We start from the raw sequence: 18,657 nt of genomic DNA on the forward strand, positions 1-18,657 counted from the left end.
GGATTCATATTACATACGATATTCGACATACGACGATATGCTATCCAATAAGAAAATTCGATTCTAGTTAGCGATATTTTTGTCTCCGGGAGATAAATTCTTTTATTGGATATCGCACATCGAACATCGAACATCGGATATCGCAGTGTGAATCCAGGATTATTAATGTTGCAAATAAGTATGCTTCATGATGTAAATCGCTAACACGAGGATATTTAACATGGATTAAAGTCATGCTCGTGGTTACGGTTCGTCCAACGTGTTGCATGAGACTTCGAATAATTTTTATTTTTTTCATTTCGGATACCAAAATGGAGTGTGCAAACGGTCGTTTTAAAATACAAAATGAGAAAAGTAATAACCGAATTTACAAGCCGCGGAATTTTCACATTCCTGTCTATCTTGATCGCGAGTATATGCGTAGCTATACTCAAACTGACATCCTCGCGGATAATTCCACGAGGATATTATATTGCCAGAAAATATGAATTTTATAGAAATTATATTATGTATATTGAAACTCTTTTTATATTTAGGAGAAATATTGAATTTGACAAAGAGCCATTTGATAAATAATATGTAACAAAGTATACGAAAAATATAATATTATTGCAGTTGGATGGAACAGTTAATTAAATATGATTTCTTAGCAAGGTGATAAAAGTAGAGATAAAATAGAGAGAACTGTCGTTGATGTTGAACAGAACATCTAATGCATCACATGTCGAAATTAATTAGTATGTATACTCGTAATTATTCGCGAAAATTTCAAGTTCACGGATTTGTTTTAATTTCATCGTTTTTTTAAATTATGCATATGTCGTAACATTCTTACTGCGAAGACGAAAACTAATTAAGAAAATTAGTAAATTATTAAAATATGAAAAAATATTCGACCAAAAAACAAAATTGCGAGATAATATATCTCCTAATAATAAGTTAATATTGGAGCAATAGTTACAAAAAAATATTGAAATTAATAATTTATTAGGATTTTTCTAATAATTATTAAAGAGAGAGAAGAGTAACATTGTGGGAAAGTGAATTAAATTTGTCGGTATTTTTCTTAGACAACGTAAACGTCGCTTGATAATATTCGATGAATATTTTAATGTTGCTTATAATGATCGTCTATAAGCCGCAGAAATGTTTTATTTTTATATAAATATTCCCACGTACACAAGTCGCTTTTTATCAATGTATGCAAAAAAAGTACGTGACGCACGATATCTGAGTCTGACACGACGTATATAGAAGAAGAGAAATTAACGAGATAAGAGAACAAAAAAGATATTTATATATATGTCGCGAATACGGCAATAGTGCTGCTTCTGCACGAGCCGCGACACGTACGATGCCTGTGCTTTTTTACTTGCAAGCAATTATGGACTATAAAAAGAAAGAGGGAGTCAAGAAAAAAGGGTGGGAGGGAGAGCAATCGCAAAATCATCAGCTACATCCTGTTGTTAGTAGAGATGGGTGGGTTGTGTGTTGTTTCAATATGTTTTGGCCCGCACCAGCTCGTGTTACGTAAGCAATTAGTACAATTTGGCGCGTCACGGTGGCCCATTGTTCGTGCTTTTTTCCCATATCGTGTCCGAGCCCACGCGAGCGCGCCATGTTGGACGGATAATGGAGTGGTCACGAAGACATGACGATTACATTACAGGGCGCGCATTACGCGTAATATAGATTACAGCCCTTTAAACCGTTGAGGTGCATAATAGCATCCACTGAAAATATCGTCATATTTCCGCACATCTTTTTCGGAAAATGACATATTATTTTCTCTAATGAATAAATGTTGTAATTATTATATTATTATATTACTGCGTGAATTCATTCAAGATTTGACGATAAAGCTATTTAGAATTAATATATTATTATTTATAAGCCTACGATATAATTTTAATCATATTTCATTTTAAATCTTAAATGAGAAATCTAAATTCTAAAAAGCTTAATGTTTCTAGCTTTACAATCTTCGTAATGTCACCGTCAGTTCATGCAAGACTTAATTCTCCATTATTTTTATAGAATTTTGATCAAGTGAAACGTATGTACATTTCACTCGATATCAAAATTTTAAAGTCAAGCGATAAGGACGGAGATTATATATTAATTTCGGAAGATTAAGAAGAGTGTTCCTCGCAATTATTGCACCGTCTCGCTCTGTCCACATGGTCGCGACGCAGATTTCAAGGCGAGAGGGGCGAAGGACCCGTTTTCATCGACACCTCTCCCTCAGCGTGCTTATTATGCACTCAATGTACTCCGTGTACCACCAAGTGTGGCGAAAACGCTTATTTATAATATGAACGTAGTCGCGGAAACATCGAGGAATCTCACGCATCGCTCCGTACCTTGTTGTACATATGTATGCACGTGCCGACGAGGAATGTTCCTTTTTTTCCATACCACCTTACATTAACACCCTCTTATTTTGCTCGATCACATCTCATTGTTGCTGGTGCTGACAATGCTACTGCAAGAATGGCCAATTCACAGCTGATGTGTAACCCGTCATGCTGGCGATCTTTGAGATTTTAATTTTACATGGAAGAATCAATCACGTCGAGTCAATCAAAAGATATTGAGCAAAACTCTCTTGCAACAAAACCGATCTTATCATTATGTAACAACGAAACGAATTTTGTTATTATTGAGTTTCTAATTATGTATGTTTCGTATTTGATCGATTATTGAACATTAATTACTCGTATGTACGTAAACTATTTGAGTAATATTTAAACGGCATCAAATTGAATTTCAAGAACGCTAGCGTGTCGTCCGCAGCTTTAACATGTTACGTAAATTCTACTCTTTTCCGTATTAACGGGCACGTTAACGGCAATCGAAATTGATGAACTTCTTGTGTTGTGTAGGGCAAGTTTTTCTATTGTACCGATGCATCGAAAATGTCGGAGGAAGATTGTCAGTAAGTTTTAATTATGTTATAAATTAATAAAATTATTTTATTTTATTTTATTGCAAAGGATCCCGCACAAATCTTATGGAAATTGAATCTCGATAGAATAAGTTTGATGTGTTTATAGATCTTGTTGTCCTGATAAAAGTCTCCATAGGCTCTCTGATCTCTTATAATGAACCGTTTGACATCTACATCACTTTTCAAAATAGGTTAATACTATGATATCTTATTTCACAATCCATGCATTCCTATGTCGTTATTTGTACTTTCTATATTTTTAAGTAAAAAGTTATAAGGTTAGTATTGACTTTATTGCTTCTCATAAATTGGAGTGCTTGATTATTGTGAGTCCCTCACAAATCGGGGATAAATACTTAATCCATAAAGCTTGAATGAAGGAGATTGATTCGCGAAAATCCAATGTAAAGACAATTCTAGAGACGGAATCCATAGACGTTGCTCAAGATTCGACATGTCTTAAGCTAGTGCTTGGGATGTCATGAACCAATCAGAGAGCTATATAACATTTTAAGACATTGCTTGAGATGGTTAAGAACGGACTGATACCTGCTTAGGAATAGAGATAGAAAGAGAATAAAAAGATCGCTAGTTTTTGGAATTATTATACATATTTGACACGCGGGAATATCCTCGCATATTATAACACAAATAAACACGCCTAAATCCAACCAAACAGAGAATCTAGCAAGCGTATTAAATTTCGATTTCTACTTCAAGCACTTTGACTTGTAAAAGGCGAGAGGACTTACAATAATCAAACACTCCGATTCGTGAGAAGCAATCAAGTTATTATTATTCTTTTTACTTAAAAATATACATATAGAAATAATGTAATAATGCGTACTCGTTGAAAATAAAATATTGTAGTATTAAACGTTTTGAAAAGTGACGCCTCGTAGAAGTTAAACGGACCCCATGATAAGAGGTCATGCCTATGAAAACTTTTTAGCAGGATGAGAAGATCTGCAACATGTCAAATTTTCAGTCAATTCACTGAAATTCAATTTCCATAAAGTTTGTGCAAGGTTCTTTAGAAATTGTAACGTGAAAAACAAATATCTTTAAAAGTTATTAATAATTTTTGCATATAATAATAATGTGCTGAGGAGAGAACATATCCAATTTAAAAACATATTGAATGTAAAGAAGAAAAAATTTTTATAAAGAAATTTCTCATTAATCCACGAACAATAGAAAATTTCAAATATAGATCACACGTTCAGAATACAGATGCAAGAATTCTCGTTTTCAGGGGTACTTATTTGGAATTCGAAAACAGTAATATTGACAAGCCGATCGTAAAACATAGAGAGTGGCAACAACATCGTTTTCATTTCGATAATGTTGCCAAGGCGATGTTGACCCTCTTTACAGTCTCGACTTTCGAAGGTTGGCCATCGTAAGTATATTTTGCATTCCGTTCACAAAGAACGTTGTTTCGATTTCTATTGGAATACATTAAATACAGTACAAAAGGTTACTTATTCAAACTTGCTTTTACAACAATCTCAATATCAATACAACAAAGTTTCCATTAAGAACTGCTTTGTCATATATTTTTCTTTTTCTTGTTATTTTCTTAAACTTTTATTTTACTGTTCTTTGCTTCTTTATCGATAAGTATCCCATCTTTCATACATTATTTTGATAAATGTAATTTTGCTAACAGTATTAAGAAAATATAATATGAATAAAAATAATATGGATAAATAAATAGTTCTAAATGTAAAATATCAGATAGTAAATGTTGTCTCTCGTGTCTACTAATAGACTGTTAGAGTGGTCAATCGACTCGAACGAAGAAAAAAAAGGACCAATTCATAACTTTCGGCCAATAGTGGCCGCCTATTACATCATCTACATCATTATTATCGCATTCTTCATGGTGAACATCTTCGTCGGTTTCGTTATTGTCACCTTCCAGAATGAGGGCGAGCAAGAGTACAAAAACTGCGAGCTCGATAAAAATCAGGTGAATCACACGAGTATTGAACTAATTGTTTAATTGTTATGTTCAAATTATAATAACATTAATATACAATAACAGATCAATGAAGAGATCATGTTCAAGAATATTCTCATTTTCAATCAACTCTAAAACAAACGCTTCAAAAAATGCTTTATAAATATATCAAACTGTAATATTTGAAAACAAAATATAATACAATCATCATGTTAAAATTAATAAAAATTAAACTTGAAAAAAAATAATGGGCATTGAGTATCATTATGTAACTCCGTAATAATTTTCTTCTGAAATATTTCGAGGTTACATGAAGAATCTCATCATGAAAGATTAATAATCGCTTCTTTCTACAGAGAAATTGCATCGAGTTCGCGTTGAAAGCTAAGCCTGTGCGCCGATATATACCGAAGCATCGAATACAATACAAAGTCTGGTGGTTCGTCACCTCCCAACCATTCGAGTATACAATATTCACGTTAATTATGATCAACACTGTGACACTCGCGATGAAATTTTATCGACAACCGCAGGTCTACACGGATGTCCTGGATGTTCTCAATATGATCTTCACCGCTGTGTTCGCTCTCGAGTTTGTGTTTAAGTTGGCCGCATTTCGATTTAAGGTGCAGACTCGCATTGTGTAATTTTATAATCATAATTATTTTTTTACATTTCACATTTGTTTTTCGAAATGTTTCATTTTTAATTTCATTTTATATATTGCATTTATATTTACTTTATAGCGTTAGTTGTGCTCATAAACAAGTTCGTTAATTAATTTGCAGAATTACTTCGGCGATGCGTGGAACGTATTTGACTTTGTTATCGTGCTCGGAAGTTTCATCGATATCGTTTATTCGGAACTTAAAGTGAGTATCAGTTGCGCTCGACTTTGATCGAATATCTGAGGTAATATTCGCAATCATATTTAAGGGGAGGAAGTGAAACTGTGTGTAACAAAACTATTTTGTCATCCTTGCAGCCCGGATCCAGCATTATTTCCATTAATTTCTTTAGACTGTTTCGTGTAATGAGATTGGTCAAGTTATTGAGCAGAGGGGAGGGCATCCGAACACTTTTATGGACGTTTATCAAGTCTTTTCAGGCCTTGCCCTATGTCGCTCTTCTCATTATAATGCTCTTTTTCATTTACGCTGTAATAGGCATGCAGGTAAGCAAATGCTGATCGATGGAAAAACACGTGTTTGAAGTACATAAACGACGGTAATTTGAGCGAACGATTCTTTTCAGGTCTTTGGAAAGATCGCGATAGACGACGATACGGCGATAAATCGCAATAACAATTTCCAATCCTTTCCGCAAGCTGTATTGGTTTTGTTTAGATCAGCAACAGGTATATATGTTTTATTTGGCTTATATTTTTGATATTAAAAGATAAAATTTTACGATTAATCAAACTTTTGGTCGTTTAGCAGAAATGCAATATTTAAAATGCAACAATATAATATATTATAGAATCATATGACACAAATTATAGAAATCAAAGCCTTAAACGATCTAACTGGATCTTAAATGCTTGTATAATTCTTGTGTGAATTTATATACTACGTATGTAGTCCTTAGAAACGCGCGCCGAAATGATTTTTCGGTCTTAAAACGCTAACTCTAAACTACCGCAGTAATATCACGAGTTAAATTGACTAGCAATTTAACAAATTTTTGATGCTTATTCGCATCTTCGAAATGATCTTAATAATGTTGAATGACATAACAATTAAAATCTATAAATAATGAATTCTTATTGCGAAAAATACCTTGGCCGGGAGTCAAACTCGATTCTCTTGCATTCTGTGCGAGTCCTAAGAGACTACCGAGGCATAAAAATTTTATCAATTAAAATATATAATCGCGAAATATTATATAATTAGCCGTCGAAGATAAAAGTAATTACTGAACAAAATGATAATCGATCGAGTATTTGTGATCATAGGTGAGGCGTGGCAAGAAATAATGATGGATTGTTCATCGCAACCAAGTGTCAAATGTGATTCTAACAGCGACGAACACAACAACAAGACACTCAACAACATCTGCGGGTCGGACATTGCATTTCCTTACTTCATATCCTTCTATGTTCTCTGTTCATTTCTCGTAAGTGCATCTTGTAATTATCTCATATTAGTTCTATTTTATTATTTAGATCAGCGCTGGGATTTAGGAGAAAGTGGAGAAACTATGCGCACCTAAGGGAAATTTATTGCCCTGGAATGGTTTTCCAAGTTTAAAGCGATATAAGCATGGAAATAGAAACTATAAACACGCTTCTAACTATAAACACGTTCTTCTATCATTACGTCCTCATATCGAACAGATTTTCATTCAATAAGTTTGTATTTAACCAAAAGGAAAAAAGCGAAAAAATTTCTCGCGCGTCGGGTAAAACAAAAGTGCGCAAAACAAAAGTCATAAGAAATGAGTAAATTATGGAATGCTGACAAAGAAAATATATTCATTATATTACATAAATATATATTATAATTTATTAAATATATATTAACATAAATATATATTAAATATACTTTAAATATATATATATATAACTAAAAAAAAGACTAATATAATAATAATGCACATACAGACTTTGGTAAAATGAAATGGCAAAATAAAATAATAATATAGAAAAAATAAAAAAAATTAGTGCTAGTCATATAATATATGGAAGTCATATGAAATGGAAGAATGGTATGTACTTTAAACAAACAAATTAAAAATACGGACTTACCACCTTATTTTCTGAATTTTCTAAAATAACAAGATGTGATTTCACTTTTTTGTATTTCTCTAACTAGCAATGTATTTACATTATATCTTTTGTACTTATATCTTAAAAGGACGACGTACGTAAAAAATTTTATCACAGTGATATCTTCATCTATTGGAAAAGTACCAAATCAAGATGCGCATAATTACTCGCTGCGCACAATTCCTTTACATATTTTCCCTACTTGCACATTTCGGCCGATTTTCAACTTGATTCCTGTTCCTTACTTCGCCAACTCGCGTGTAAATTCTCATACAAGTAAATCTCAGCACTGATTTAGATCTTCGATTGAGAAAGAGTTTTAAAATTTAATATGTATCTCGAAAAAATAGATCATTAACCTTTTCGTCGCCGTTATTATGGACAATTTCGACTACTTAACGAGAGACTGGTCGATTCTCGGGCCGCACCACTTGGACGAGTTTATTCGCCTGTGGTCCGAATATGATCCCGACGCTAAGGGTCGAATTAAACATCTCGACGTGGTAACGTTACTAAGGAAAATATCGCCACCCTTGGGTTTCGGAAAGTTGTGTCCCCATAGGGTAGCTTGCAAGGTTAGTAAATGAAATTAATAATATCATAATCATAATTATATAAATTTTAATGAAGGACACGTTAAATTTATATAATTATAATTCGTATTTAACGAACAAAGAAAGAGAATGATGTATAATTCAAAGTAAAATTTAAATTAATGGAATCATATCTTGAAATTAAAAATTCAGAGACTCGTCTCAATGAACATGCCGCTAAACAGTGACGGCACTGTATTGTTCAACGCGACTTTATTTGCCGTCGTGAGGACTTCACTAAGGATAAAGACGGAAGGCAACATTGATGACGCAAATGCTGAACTTAGGGCGGTAATCAAGAAGATCTGGAAGAGGACTAGTCCAAAGCTTTTAGATCAAGTTGTACCACCACCTGGAGGTAAACGTTTCTCCATCGTAAAATTGATTTTCTTTCACGAAATTAAATTTACACTTCGAATCGATCTTTCCAGTGGACGACGAGGTGACGGTCGGTAAATTTTACGCGACCTTCCTTATTCAGGATTATTTCCGTCGATTCAAGAAACGTAAAGAACAGGAAATGAAGGACGGTGATAGAGATTGTCACAACACCGTGACTCTTCAAGTAAGTTTTTTTTTTAATTTAAAAGAAGTTGATATATTTAAAATATAGTAATTTAAGATCATGCTTGGATATTTAATATATAATATTATTTGTTATATATAATTATATTTTAAAAGGCCGGGTTGAGAACGTTACACGAAGCTGGCCCTGAATTAAAACGCGCGATTTCCGGTAATTTAGAAGAACTCCTCGACGACAATCCGGAACCTATGCACAGAGTGAGACAGCGGTCTTTTTATATATTTCGAGAAATTTATTAATGTAATTGAATAGTAACTTCTATATATGCAATTATTTAATATTTTCAGAGAAATCACTCGCTCTTTGGCAGCGTATGGTCCAGCATGCGAAAAGGACACCACTTTCATAGAGCGAAATCGCTGAAGGTTAATTCTACCGCTGCGAAGGCACGTAATGTTTTAATTTTGATGTAGAATTTCTGTCGATTGTTCTAATCGTAAATTTTCTTACAGGCTTCTCCGACCAATTCCATAGATTTTCTACCGTATGCCTCGTTACGGAGAACCGCCGTCACGGATGTCACCAGACAAATCGCTCAGCAAATTGTGCCAAATATAGCAGGGTAATTTTTCACGTATTTTAATTGATATATATTAGGCGCGTCAGAAAAATGAAAATTAAATTCTTCAATAATTTTTCTTTCAATTCCAAATGTCTTTACAATTCTAATTCCAATTTCTATCTATTATTATTTTAGACATTTGCAAAATTTTTTGAACACTTTATTGCCTGTGTTTCCATTAATGTAATTTAATTTTAATCTTGATTCAACTATAACACCTCATCTTTTTCTATTTTTAATTCTTTTTCTATTTTTCTATTTTAAATATTAGAAAAAGATAAAAAATAAGTTGAATCTCGAAGTTAAAATTAATCTACATTGGTAGACGCGGCCATTAATCTTTATAACTTTACATCTATTCGATCATGAATATTAAAATTTAATCTAAAGAACATTGTTTACATTCTTTTTAATGACTGTAATAAAAGTTATTAATTTATTAAATAATGCTAGTTCAATCATATTAATTACGAATTATGAATTGATGTATAAAAAAAATAATTCTACAGTGGTTTAAGCGATGGCGCGATGAACCAGTTGGGAACTGATTTGCGACTGGCAGTCGAAGAGAATATACCTCTAAGACCACTCGCTGTCTTCGGTAATCCGGCACAACAAACGTCTTACAAAGTGGTCGAGTAAGTACAGAGCGAACGAAAGTGCGATAAATTGCAGGGAGTGTCCTGTTTTTATTAGAATTATCATATCCGTAATCGATAGTTATTATTTCTCATAAAGATTTTATTTTTTTCTATTTTTCTCACGTAATGGTGCATGCAGGACGTTCATCAATTTGATACTCACTTTTTAATTGGTTTATTATACGAAATAATCCCCTAAATTTACACAGTCGAGATAAAACGCTACGTCACGTTTTATTTTCTCTTTTGTTAAACGCACAATAATATAAAATGATAAAAAATGGACGATGCGATTTATCAATATTGTAATTTATTTGTCAATCATAAATTAGAATCCTCAATATTTTTAGATAACTTTTAGCTAAATTTTCTCACTTGTGAGAAATTATTTCATCTCTTAGAGCGGGTCGATTTGTATCATCTCTCATTATCCCTTTCGCTTTTCTGTTTACTATCGTACCGTTTCAGTGGATCGGGTAGCGGTAACTATCTCCATCCCAATAGCGAATATGGTAAGACAAGTTAGGGCGATCAGTAGCTGGCTTTCCATCATTTTTTTTATTTTTTTTTTGTTGAGTCGCATTGCTTGCTCTGCGCGGCTGCATGTGTCTTTCATTAATTACACTTTGAAAATCCCGTTCAACTACGTTTTTACAAGAACTCAGATATGATATTCATGTAAAAACTGATTAAACGGGAATTGATTTTGCAAGATTGCGAGGATAATTAGACGTGCGGGTCGCACATGTATTTCAAAATGCAAAAAGAATGCATTTGGGTCCCGCCCGTGATAATATTTATGTCCGGCTGATCGCATGTTGTTTGTACTACTACTACTAATAGTAGATTATCGCTACATATTGATGATAATGCTTAAGCGCCTCCAAATGCCTCGATGAAAAAATGACTCTTAGGTTGATTTATAACAAAAATACTAGAGGTGCGAAAACGCGAACAGATTGAGAATTTTTATCGGGTCGGGTTCTCGAAGCTTTCGGGATTCCCAACAGAGTCGAGATTTCCGAGAATGTTCGGGATTCCTGATAGAATCGGGATTCCCGGCAGAGTTGGGTTTCTCGAAAGAATCAAGATTCTTGAAAGAATCAAGATTCTCGATGGATTCAATATTCTTGAGTCTGTCGCTTTTCCTGAAAATTCGATTACCGTTTTCGAGACTCGTTTTAATAAAAATTTTGTAATTGTTTTTATAATTGTAATCATCAAGTACGTAAATATAGAATTTGTCATTAAGATTTGTTAAAACGACTCTTATAAGTAGCAATCAGGTTGTCGAAATTTTCGGAAATATAAATTCTTTCTTGGAATCTTGATTTTTTATCGAGAATCTCAATTCCCTCGGAAATCCCGGACATCGAGAATTCTAAACATTTTCGGAAATCCCGATACTTTCAAGAATCTCGAAATTTTCGAGACTCGATCCAACTCGATCCGATGTTTTCCCGATCGGTCTCGATCATTAGATTCTCGATATTTTCGGGTCTTCGCACATTTCTAAAAAAAACACATATTGGGTATGGGAAAAAGTTCGTGGCATTTTTCCCGCTAGATGGCATTAATGCTCAGCAGTCGGTAACTACTAATCGCATCGGCAACACTAGACGTGCGTTTAAAAAATGATATTTTAACCTTTGTTTTGAGTCGAAAAAGATTGAAATCGGTGAAGTGGATCAAAAGTTATTTTATTTTGAAAATGGAAATAAATAAGAAAAAAATTCGCTACATTTTGCAGTATCACTACGATAAAGGCAAGAATGCTGTGACAACAGGCTTGTGAAAAAATTTGCGCTATTTACGATGAAGATACTCTATCAAAATCAGCAGCACGGAAATGATTCGCTCGTTTTCGTGCTGGAAATTTCGATGTGAAAGATGAATCTCGCTCCGGTCGACCAATCACTGAAAAGTCCGATGAAATCATGGTAAAAGTCGAGCATGGTAAGCACGTGAGCACTGTGGAGATTGCCAGGGAATTAGGCATCGACCACAAAATAGTTTTAAATCATTTATACAAAGCTGGATACAAAAAGAAGCTCGATGTTTGGGTTCCTCACGAGTTGAGTGTTAGGAACATGATGGACCGAATTAACATTTATGATACGCTATTGAAAGACGGAATGAAATTGAACCATTTCTGAAGAAAATGATAACTGGTGATGAAAAATGGATCATCTACGACAATCCAACTAGAAAAAAATCGTGGATAAAGAAAGGAGAGAAGGCGCAAGCAATCGCAAAACCTGGATTGACGAGGAAGAAGGTGATGTTGTGTAGTGGGACTGGAAGGGAATCGTTCACTATGAGATAATCATCATAGTGAACGATTCCCTTCCAGTCCCACTATGCTGTTATCGTCCAATCAAATAATTAATTCCGAACTGTGAACAACTGCAGAGATTACAACAAGCAATTGAGAGGAAGCGGCCAGAATTAATTAATAGGAGAGGTGTCGTCTTCCATCATGACAACGTTCGACCACACACATCTTTGATGACTTTGATGACGCAAAAATTGCGAGAGTTTGGCTGGGAAGTTTTAATGTATCCATCATATAGTCCTGACATAGCATCTTCAGACTATCATTTGTTTAGGTCTCTGCAGAACTCTCTTAATGGTGTAAAGCTAACTTCAAAAGAGGCCTGTGAAAATCACTTGAAGCAGTTTTTCGATCAGAAACTACAGAAGTTCTATCGCGATGGAATTATGGCTCTGCCCCAAAAAAGGCAAAATATTAGAGAAAATAATGGAGCATATTTGATTTAAATAAATTGATTTCAATACTCTAAGAAAAACACTTTAATTTTACTAAAAAATCGCCACGAACTTTTTCCCATACCCAATATTAATTTTTTTTATACTATTTTAAAAATTAATTTCAATTATTTTTGATTAAATAACACATACCTATCTCATAGTAGATTTCTTCTTACGAAATCTTGAATGATTAAATCTAATACACAAAAGTAAAATAAATAATAAAAGAAAGATCTGAGATGAGAAGAGGAAAAAAATTTTTCCATATTAAAGAAACAACCGTTATTTATCATCTCAAATTAAAAGGTTTGATGAAGATATCTAATGTTTGTGTTCCTTCAGATGGCAAATTTTCCCTACAGTATTTCAGATTTTCACTTAAGAGTATCTTTCTGTTATTTTAAGTAAAATATCTCGAGGCTTTTTTCGGAGGTTCATGGATCTGCCATAACATGTTCATGCATTAACATACTAAGAACGGCCATTACGCTTTTCTTTTCTTCCTTCGCCGTCCTATCCCGCGTGTGCGTGTGCACGCTCGTGCAGTCTTCAGGACGGAATCGAGCGGCAGTTGACGCCACCCACGCCTCCACCGCGACGGAACGCACCGTCCTCGTCCACCGGCACTCCGATCATCGGCACCGTCGGCGCCGTGCACACCCCTGTCGTCACAGCGGCAGCAACGGCAGCGACGGCAGCCACCGCAGCAGCATCTGCGGCGGCCGGCACGACGAGCGGGTCGAGCGTCGCGACGACGACGATCACCGCGTCGTGTACCACGAGCGCGAACACCTCGACCACCGCGACGAGCTCAAGCCCCGCTTCCTCGTCAAACGGGACGAACTGTTATTATACCTACGCGTCGCGAGGCTGCTGCGTCGATTGCGCAGTCTGGAGCAATCACGGTATGGGAATGCCAGTTTATGTTCATTTCTACTGATGTAGATTAACTTTAATCTCGGTTTAACTCACTCTTTAAATTCTTTGGAGTTGAATATCACTCTAAGGAATGAAATTTGAATCAGTCTTGAAAAACAGTGATTCAATTTTCAATCTTTAAGAGCGAGATTTCACTCTTCAGAGTAATAATTTACTCAAAAAGTTTTAGAGAGTACTTTTTATCTTCTTCTAAGAATTAGAAAAAGATGAAGGGTAAATTGAATTGAAATTAAAGCTAATCTATATTGATAGAAATGGATGTTAGTGAGTCGCAAAGTTGCTGTGCTGGCGAAGGAATCTACTGACATATTGGTTTCACTTTCCAGTCAATTAATTTACTTGTAATTCATTTTACTTATTTACCTATAAAATTAAATTCTCTGAAGTATTTAATACAAATAGAATATTGAAAAATTGGAAATTATTATTAAAACTATTATAAGTATTGGTGTTACATAAAAATAAATGAATGATTGTAGAAAAATGAAACATACAATAAACAATTATTTAATAAAAAAAAATAAAACAAATAAAATTAACAACATATTAAATTAAGATTGTATTTATATATTGAACATTTTGTTTCTCATTCTTTTTTAATTTTATTCAATAAAATTTCGTCGCGTTCGCCAACATAGTAAGACTGACTTGCGAAAAATAAAGCGTGATTAGGCATTGTTTCCCATTGATAAACGTCCCCGTGTCCTCGCACGCAGCCATAGACGACTGTGACGACGAGGACACGTCAACCGGAAGTGGATCGAGTGATTCCGGCAAGTGGAACCCGCACTCGGAGGGTGGCGTGGCGCGAGGCACGACAGGGAAACCCCATGTCACCGTGTTGGGCGGCCGGTCGTCGAAGCACCGGGCTAAGGCCCGTCATGATGCTGCGACCGCCGGTGGCAAGTCGGCTCCAGCGAGCTTCCGGTCGCGGGATGAAGCCGCTGCAGCCGCCACGGCCGGTGCCGCTTCGTCGTCAGGTCCTGGCTCGCGCACTGTCGCCAATGGCCTTAAAATGGCACAGAACCAAGCGATCGCCGTGGCCGGCTTCCTCGCCGATGTCGATTCGCGACAATGGCGCGTCTGCGCCTCCTGCTTGTCACACCGAGCGTCATCCTACCACGGCAGAGGTGACTAAACCACGCGAATAAATCTTTTGCGATCGTATATTGTATAGACATACTACGATACCAATTACTTTTTCGAACGATTAAAATTATTTACAATTTACGTATACGTTATTTTACGTTATTTTATAGTTATATTGTCCAACATTTTATTTTTTCAAACAACTAATCGTAAATTATCTTTTAGATAAATGAAAAAATTATAATTATGATATATAACATAGTTATGATTTATAAGTTTTAGGGTCTGTTTTAAACTTTTGTAAAGTAATAAAGTAACTATGTATGGAATTTATTATGTCAGATAATATTTTAACAGTCAGGATAAAAATTAAATATTTAATTATTTAAAACTATCGATCGCAAAAGATCAATAAAATAACAATGTATGAGCAATAATTCTCTTATTTTATTTATTCAAGATTTTATTCTTCATTTTCTTGATTTATACTTCAATTATTTCTGTAATTCTCCTTGATAATTTCTATCATTTTCATAAAAAAAGCACAGAATTATTAAATATTATTTCTTTCCTAAAAAAAAAAAGAATAAGTTTAACAATTAAAATTTGATTTGATGTAAAATGATTATAAAGCAGTAAAAATAATTTTCTCGAATGAAAATCGAATGAATCTAACATGTAAAATCTACAAAAGCAGACAGCTTGACGTGTAAGGTACAATCATTTTTCATTCGAACAACCCCTGCATGACAAAATTTCCCGAGAGGGATCGACGATAAAAAATATACGAAGAGAGACGTGGATACGAAGCAGTGTTGCTCAGGTGGTCAACCGCTGCTCGAAGCACGCGTTCTGTCAGCTTTCAAACTAATCTCCTAACAGTCTTGTTACCTAATGCTTTATTCTTAACTGCAATTCGATTAACACACCTAATACTAGTAATTTCGTAAAGCTTGAAAGAAGTATTCGTGTGTCACTAAATCAGTTTATGTGTGCTATGCTCGCTAATGCAAATGGCAAAAGTAAATCGAAAACGATAAGGAGGCAGGGTGTGACTTATTCGAGCTAACACTCTGACGCCTCTCCTCGTTCGTCAGTTTCCTGGGCCAGAGAGAGTAATGGAAGCGTCGGCGCAGAGCGCCTGTCCCACAGTATGCCCGGCAGTCCTGCGGATCGGAAGCCGAACTTTGAGGTCATTGGAAGCGCGGAGAGCCTCGTTGGACGGGTGAGTTTTAGAATAAAGGATAAGAATCAGTCAATAAGTAACTTTAACTGCATCTTAATTTTTAAGGAAAAAATAAAGGTTAATTATTGACTCACCTTTATCATAAAAAAAGATAAATCAAAACTTAAAAATAATAAAGCAATTTTTCAATAACGCTGCATCATACGTTTTTTCAGGTTCTGGTGGAACAAGGTCTGGGCAAATTCTGTGATCCGGATTTCGTACGATACACGTCGCGTGAGATGCAAGAGGCATTGGACATGACGCGCGAGGAGATGGATCAGGCAGCTCATCAGTTACTCCTTCAGGAGCGACGTGGTCAGCCATTGACCTATGAGTTACAGCAGGGCGCGGAGCAGCAACAGCTGCAGCCGTGGAGCACCCAACAACAGACCACAACCGGTATCGGTTATCAACCGTTACAGGAACAGCCACCGAGTCAGCCGGTCTATCGCCAGCTGCACTCTTCCAGCTACCGTCGCAGTAGTAACCGACAACAACAGCAACAGCGACAATCGCCGTCCTAGCAGGACGAGAAGCTCGCTGCGACGCGAACATCGTCCACGTAACCCGAAAATTCTTACTCCCCCTCATTGGGAGTAGTCGCCGAAAGATCGAGATCACCAGTTAACATGAAGTAACTGCGAAGAAGCATCGTGACCTCCTCGTCAGGATCTGAATCAATCGCGTGAGTTCGATGGATTCAGACTGCACGGGGTTTAATCGCCATTGTTGTTGTTGCTCGAAAAGCATTGAGGACGCTTTATAAACTGTTCTGAATATGTATAGTTGTAGTTAGATGCGGATTGAGAGATGTCACTCGACAAAATGCTGGTTTAATTTAAGAAAAAGCGGGCCAAAATCATGACGAAGGGCGACCGCTCGATGTCGAGATGTTCATCCCGTGATACGCCAATGAACGCGTATTTTCGTTCGAGCAAATATTTTCTAACCGAACGCGCGTGTTTATCCGACATTTTTGAGTCATGCGAATCGCTCGCTAACTTGACATATCTCGGACGAGATGCGTGCGAGTTATGATAGATTGAAGCAAGTTGCTGTTCGTTTAGGCACAAGAATATATAAACTTTTAAGATGTATTTTCGCCGCGAATGATCGGAATGATCTAAGGAATCATCACGGCGCGGAACTTCATTTTTTGATGTCGAACGATCGCGAGATTAAAATCGACGGAACATCCCGGGATCTGGACTCCCGACGGGATTGAGTTTATTTCTCTAGTAACAATCCTGTAGAAATTTGCCATTGTTTTGATTTAATGTTAATCTCTATTTTTAATTTCCGGTTCGATTCTTTCTGATCAAGGGAGATACGGCGAACGCTGCGTGTCCTCCACATACAGAAAATAGACGAATTAAAATGAAAGTAATAGGAAATATTGTTCTACGAAACTTCTCATTGATTTTAGTGATTGATTAAAAAATTCTTGAAATAATATAAATTTAAATAGTAATATAATTTAATTAATATAAAAAAGCGTCTGGAAACAATAAATTAGAAATTCAGAAAGTAAATTTCTCTTTCAGGATTAAAAGATATAATATTAACGTAAATTTTGCATCAGTATTAAAAAGAGAAATACAGAAATCGAAACATCTGAAATTATGAATATTTAAAATTTCTCATGTTAAAGATTAAGTAAAATCTTATAAAAATGAATTTTTCTCAATTATCTTAATTCGTCTATTTTTATAGCGATCTAATGTTTTGTTTTTAAAACTTATCATCTATTTTAACTTTTCACGATGCTTCGTAGAATATTTATTATTATCTTATAAGAATATTCTGGCGTAACTTTTTATCTCACTATAATTTCCTATTGGACAGTAAAAATCTCTCTTATACAAACAGATAAGCAACATGAAGAAATTAAATAAAAAAAGTGTTAAAATAAAAAAATTCGAATCGTAAAGAGTTAAGATAGGATGAAAAACACAGCGGATGATCGCTCTTATTGTTCTCATTATTAATTACTCTCGTTATTCTTATTCCGATGATTACCGGTTAGCACGATAATTACTCATGATTCATGCGTATATGGATTCTAGACGAGATAACAAGTGCCTAAGTATCTATAACTTCTCTTGGACCAGAGAAAGACTTTTATCAACTTAGACAAAGTAAACGATTATTATTGCGAATTATTATTGCGCGAGAAGAGAGAGCTGCGAATCGAATGTGTTGTACACTATTGATGACATGTTGTGACGATATATAGATATTATTCGTATTTGTAATTGTGTACATAACACCGTTGTGCGCGTATATTTCCGCTGAGATGCGTGAGGATGAATGGCCGATAAACTAGCGCTGCGAGAGATTCGAGATTATTATATTAATATATACATACATATATATATATATATATATATATATATATATAAATATATATTTCTAGATGGCAATCTCTATACAAAACAAGAATAGCGGGACGAAGGTGTAATAGGAACGGGGTAAGTAGATGGGACGTACACGGACCTTTTTCCTCTTGAAGAAATAATATGGTCACGCGATATATGATTTTTATTATGTAAAATGTAAACTCG

At 35.1% G+C, this 18,657-nt stretch overlaps 1 protein-coding gene across 1 annotated transcript; it reads left to right on the top strand.

The window, feature by feature from the left end:
* The first annotated feature begins 2,918 nt into the window (after nucleotides 1-2,918).
* Nucleotides 2,919-14,914, top strand: LOC105617706 (voltage-dependent calcium channel type D subunit alpha-1-like). The gene is made up of 17 exons (XM_012199264.1): nucleotides 2,919-2,938; nucleotides 4,206-4,352; nucleotides 4,724-4,925; nucleotides 5,273-5,542; nucleotides 5,705-5,788; nucleotides 5,902-6,090; nucleotides 6,171-6,273; nucleotides 6,871-7,031; nucleotides 8,034-8,258; nucleotides 8,430-8,634; nucleotides 8,708-8,841; nucleotides 8,958-9,059; nucleotides 9,150-9,227; nucleotides 9,315-9,424; nucleotides 9,934-10,062; nucleotides 13,384-13,742; nucleotides 14,493-14,914. Exons 1-17 carry the CDS (start codon nucleotides 2,919-2,921, stop codon nucleotides 14,912-14,914), a joined length of 2,940 nt encoding a protein of 979 aa, XP_012054654.1.
* Nucleotides 14,915-18,657: the final 3,743 nt, after the last annotated feature.

The sequence above is a fragment of the Atta cephalotes genome (genome assembly GCF_000143395.1).
Source record: "Atta cephalotes unplaced genomic scaffold scaffold00001, whole genome shotgun sequence".
NCBI classification, from domain to species: Eukaryota; Metazoa; Arthropoda; class Insecta; order Hymenoptera; family Formicidae; genus Atta; species Atta cephalotes.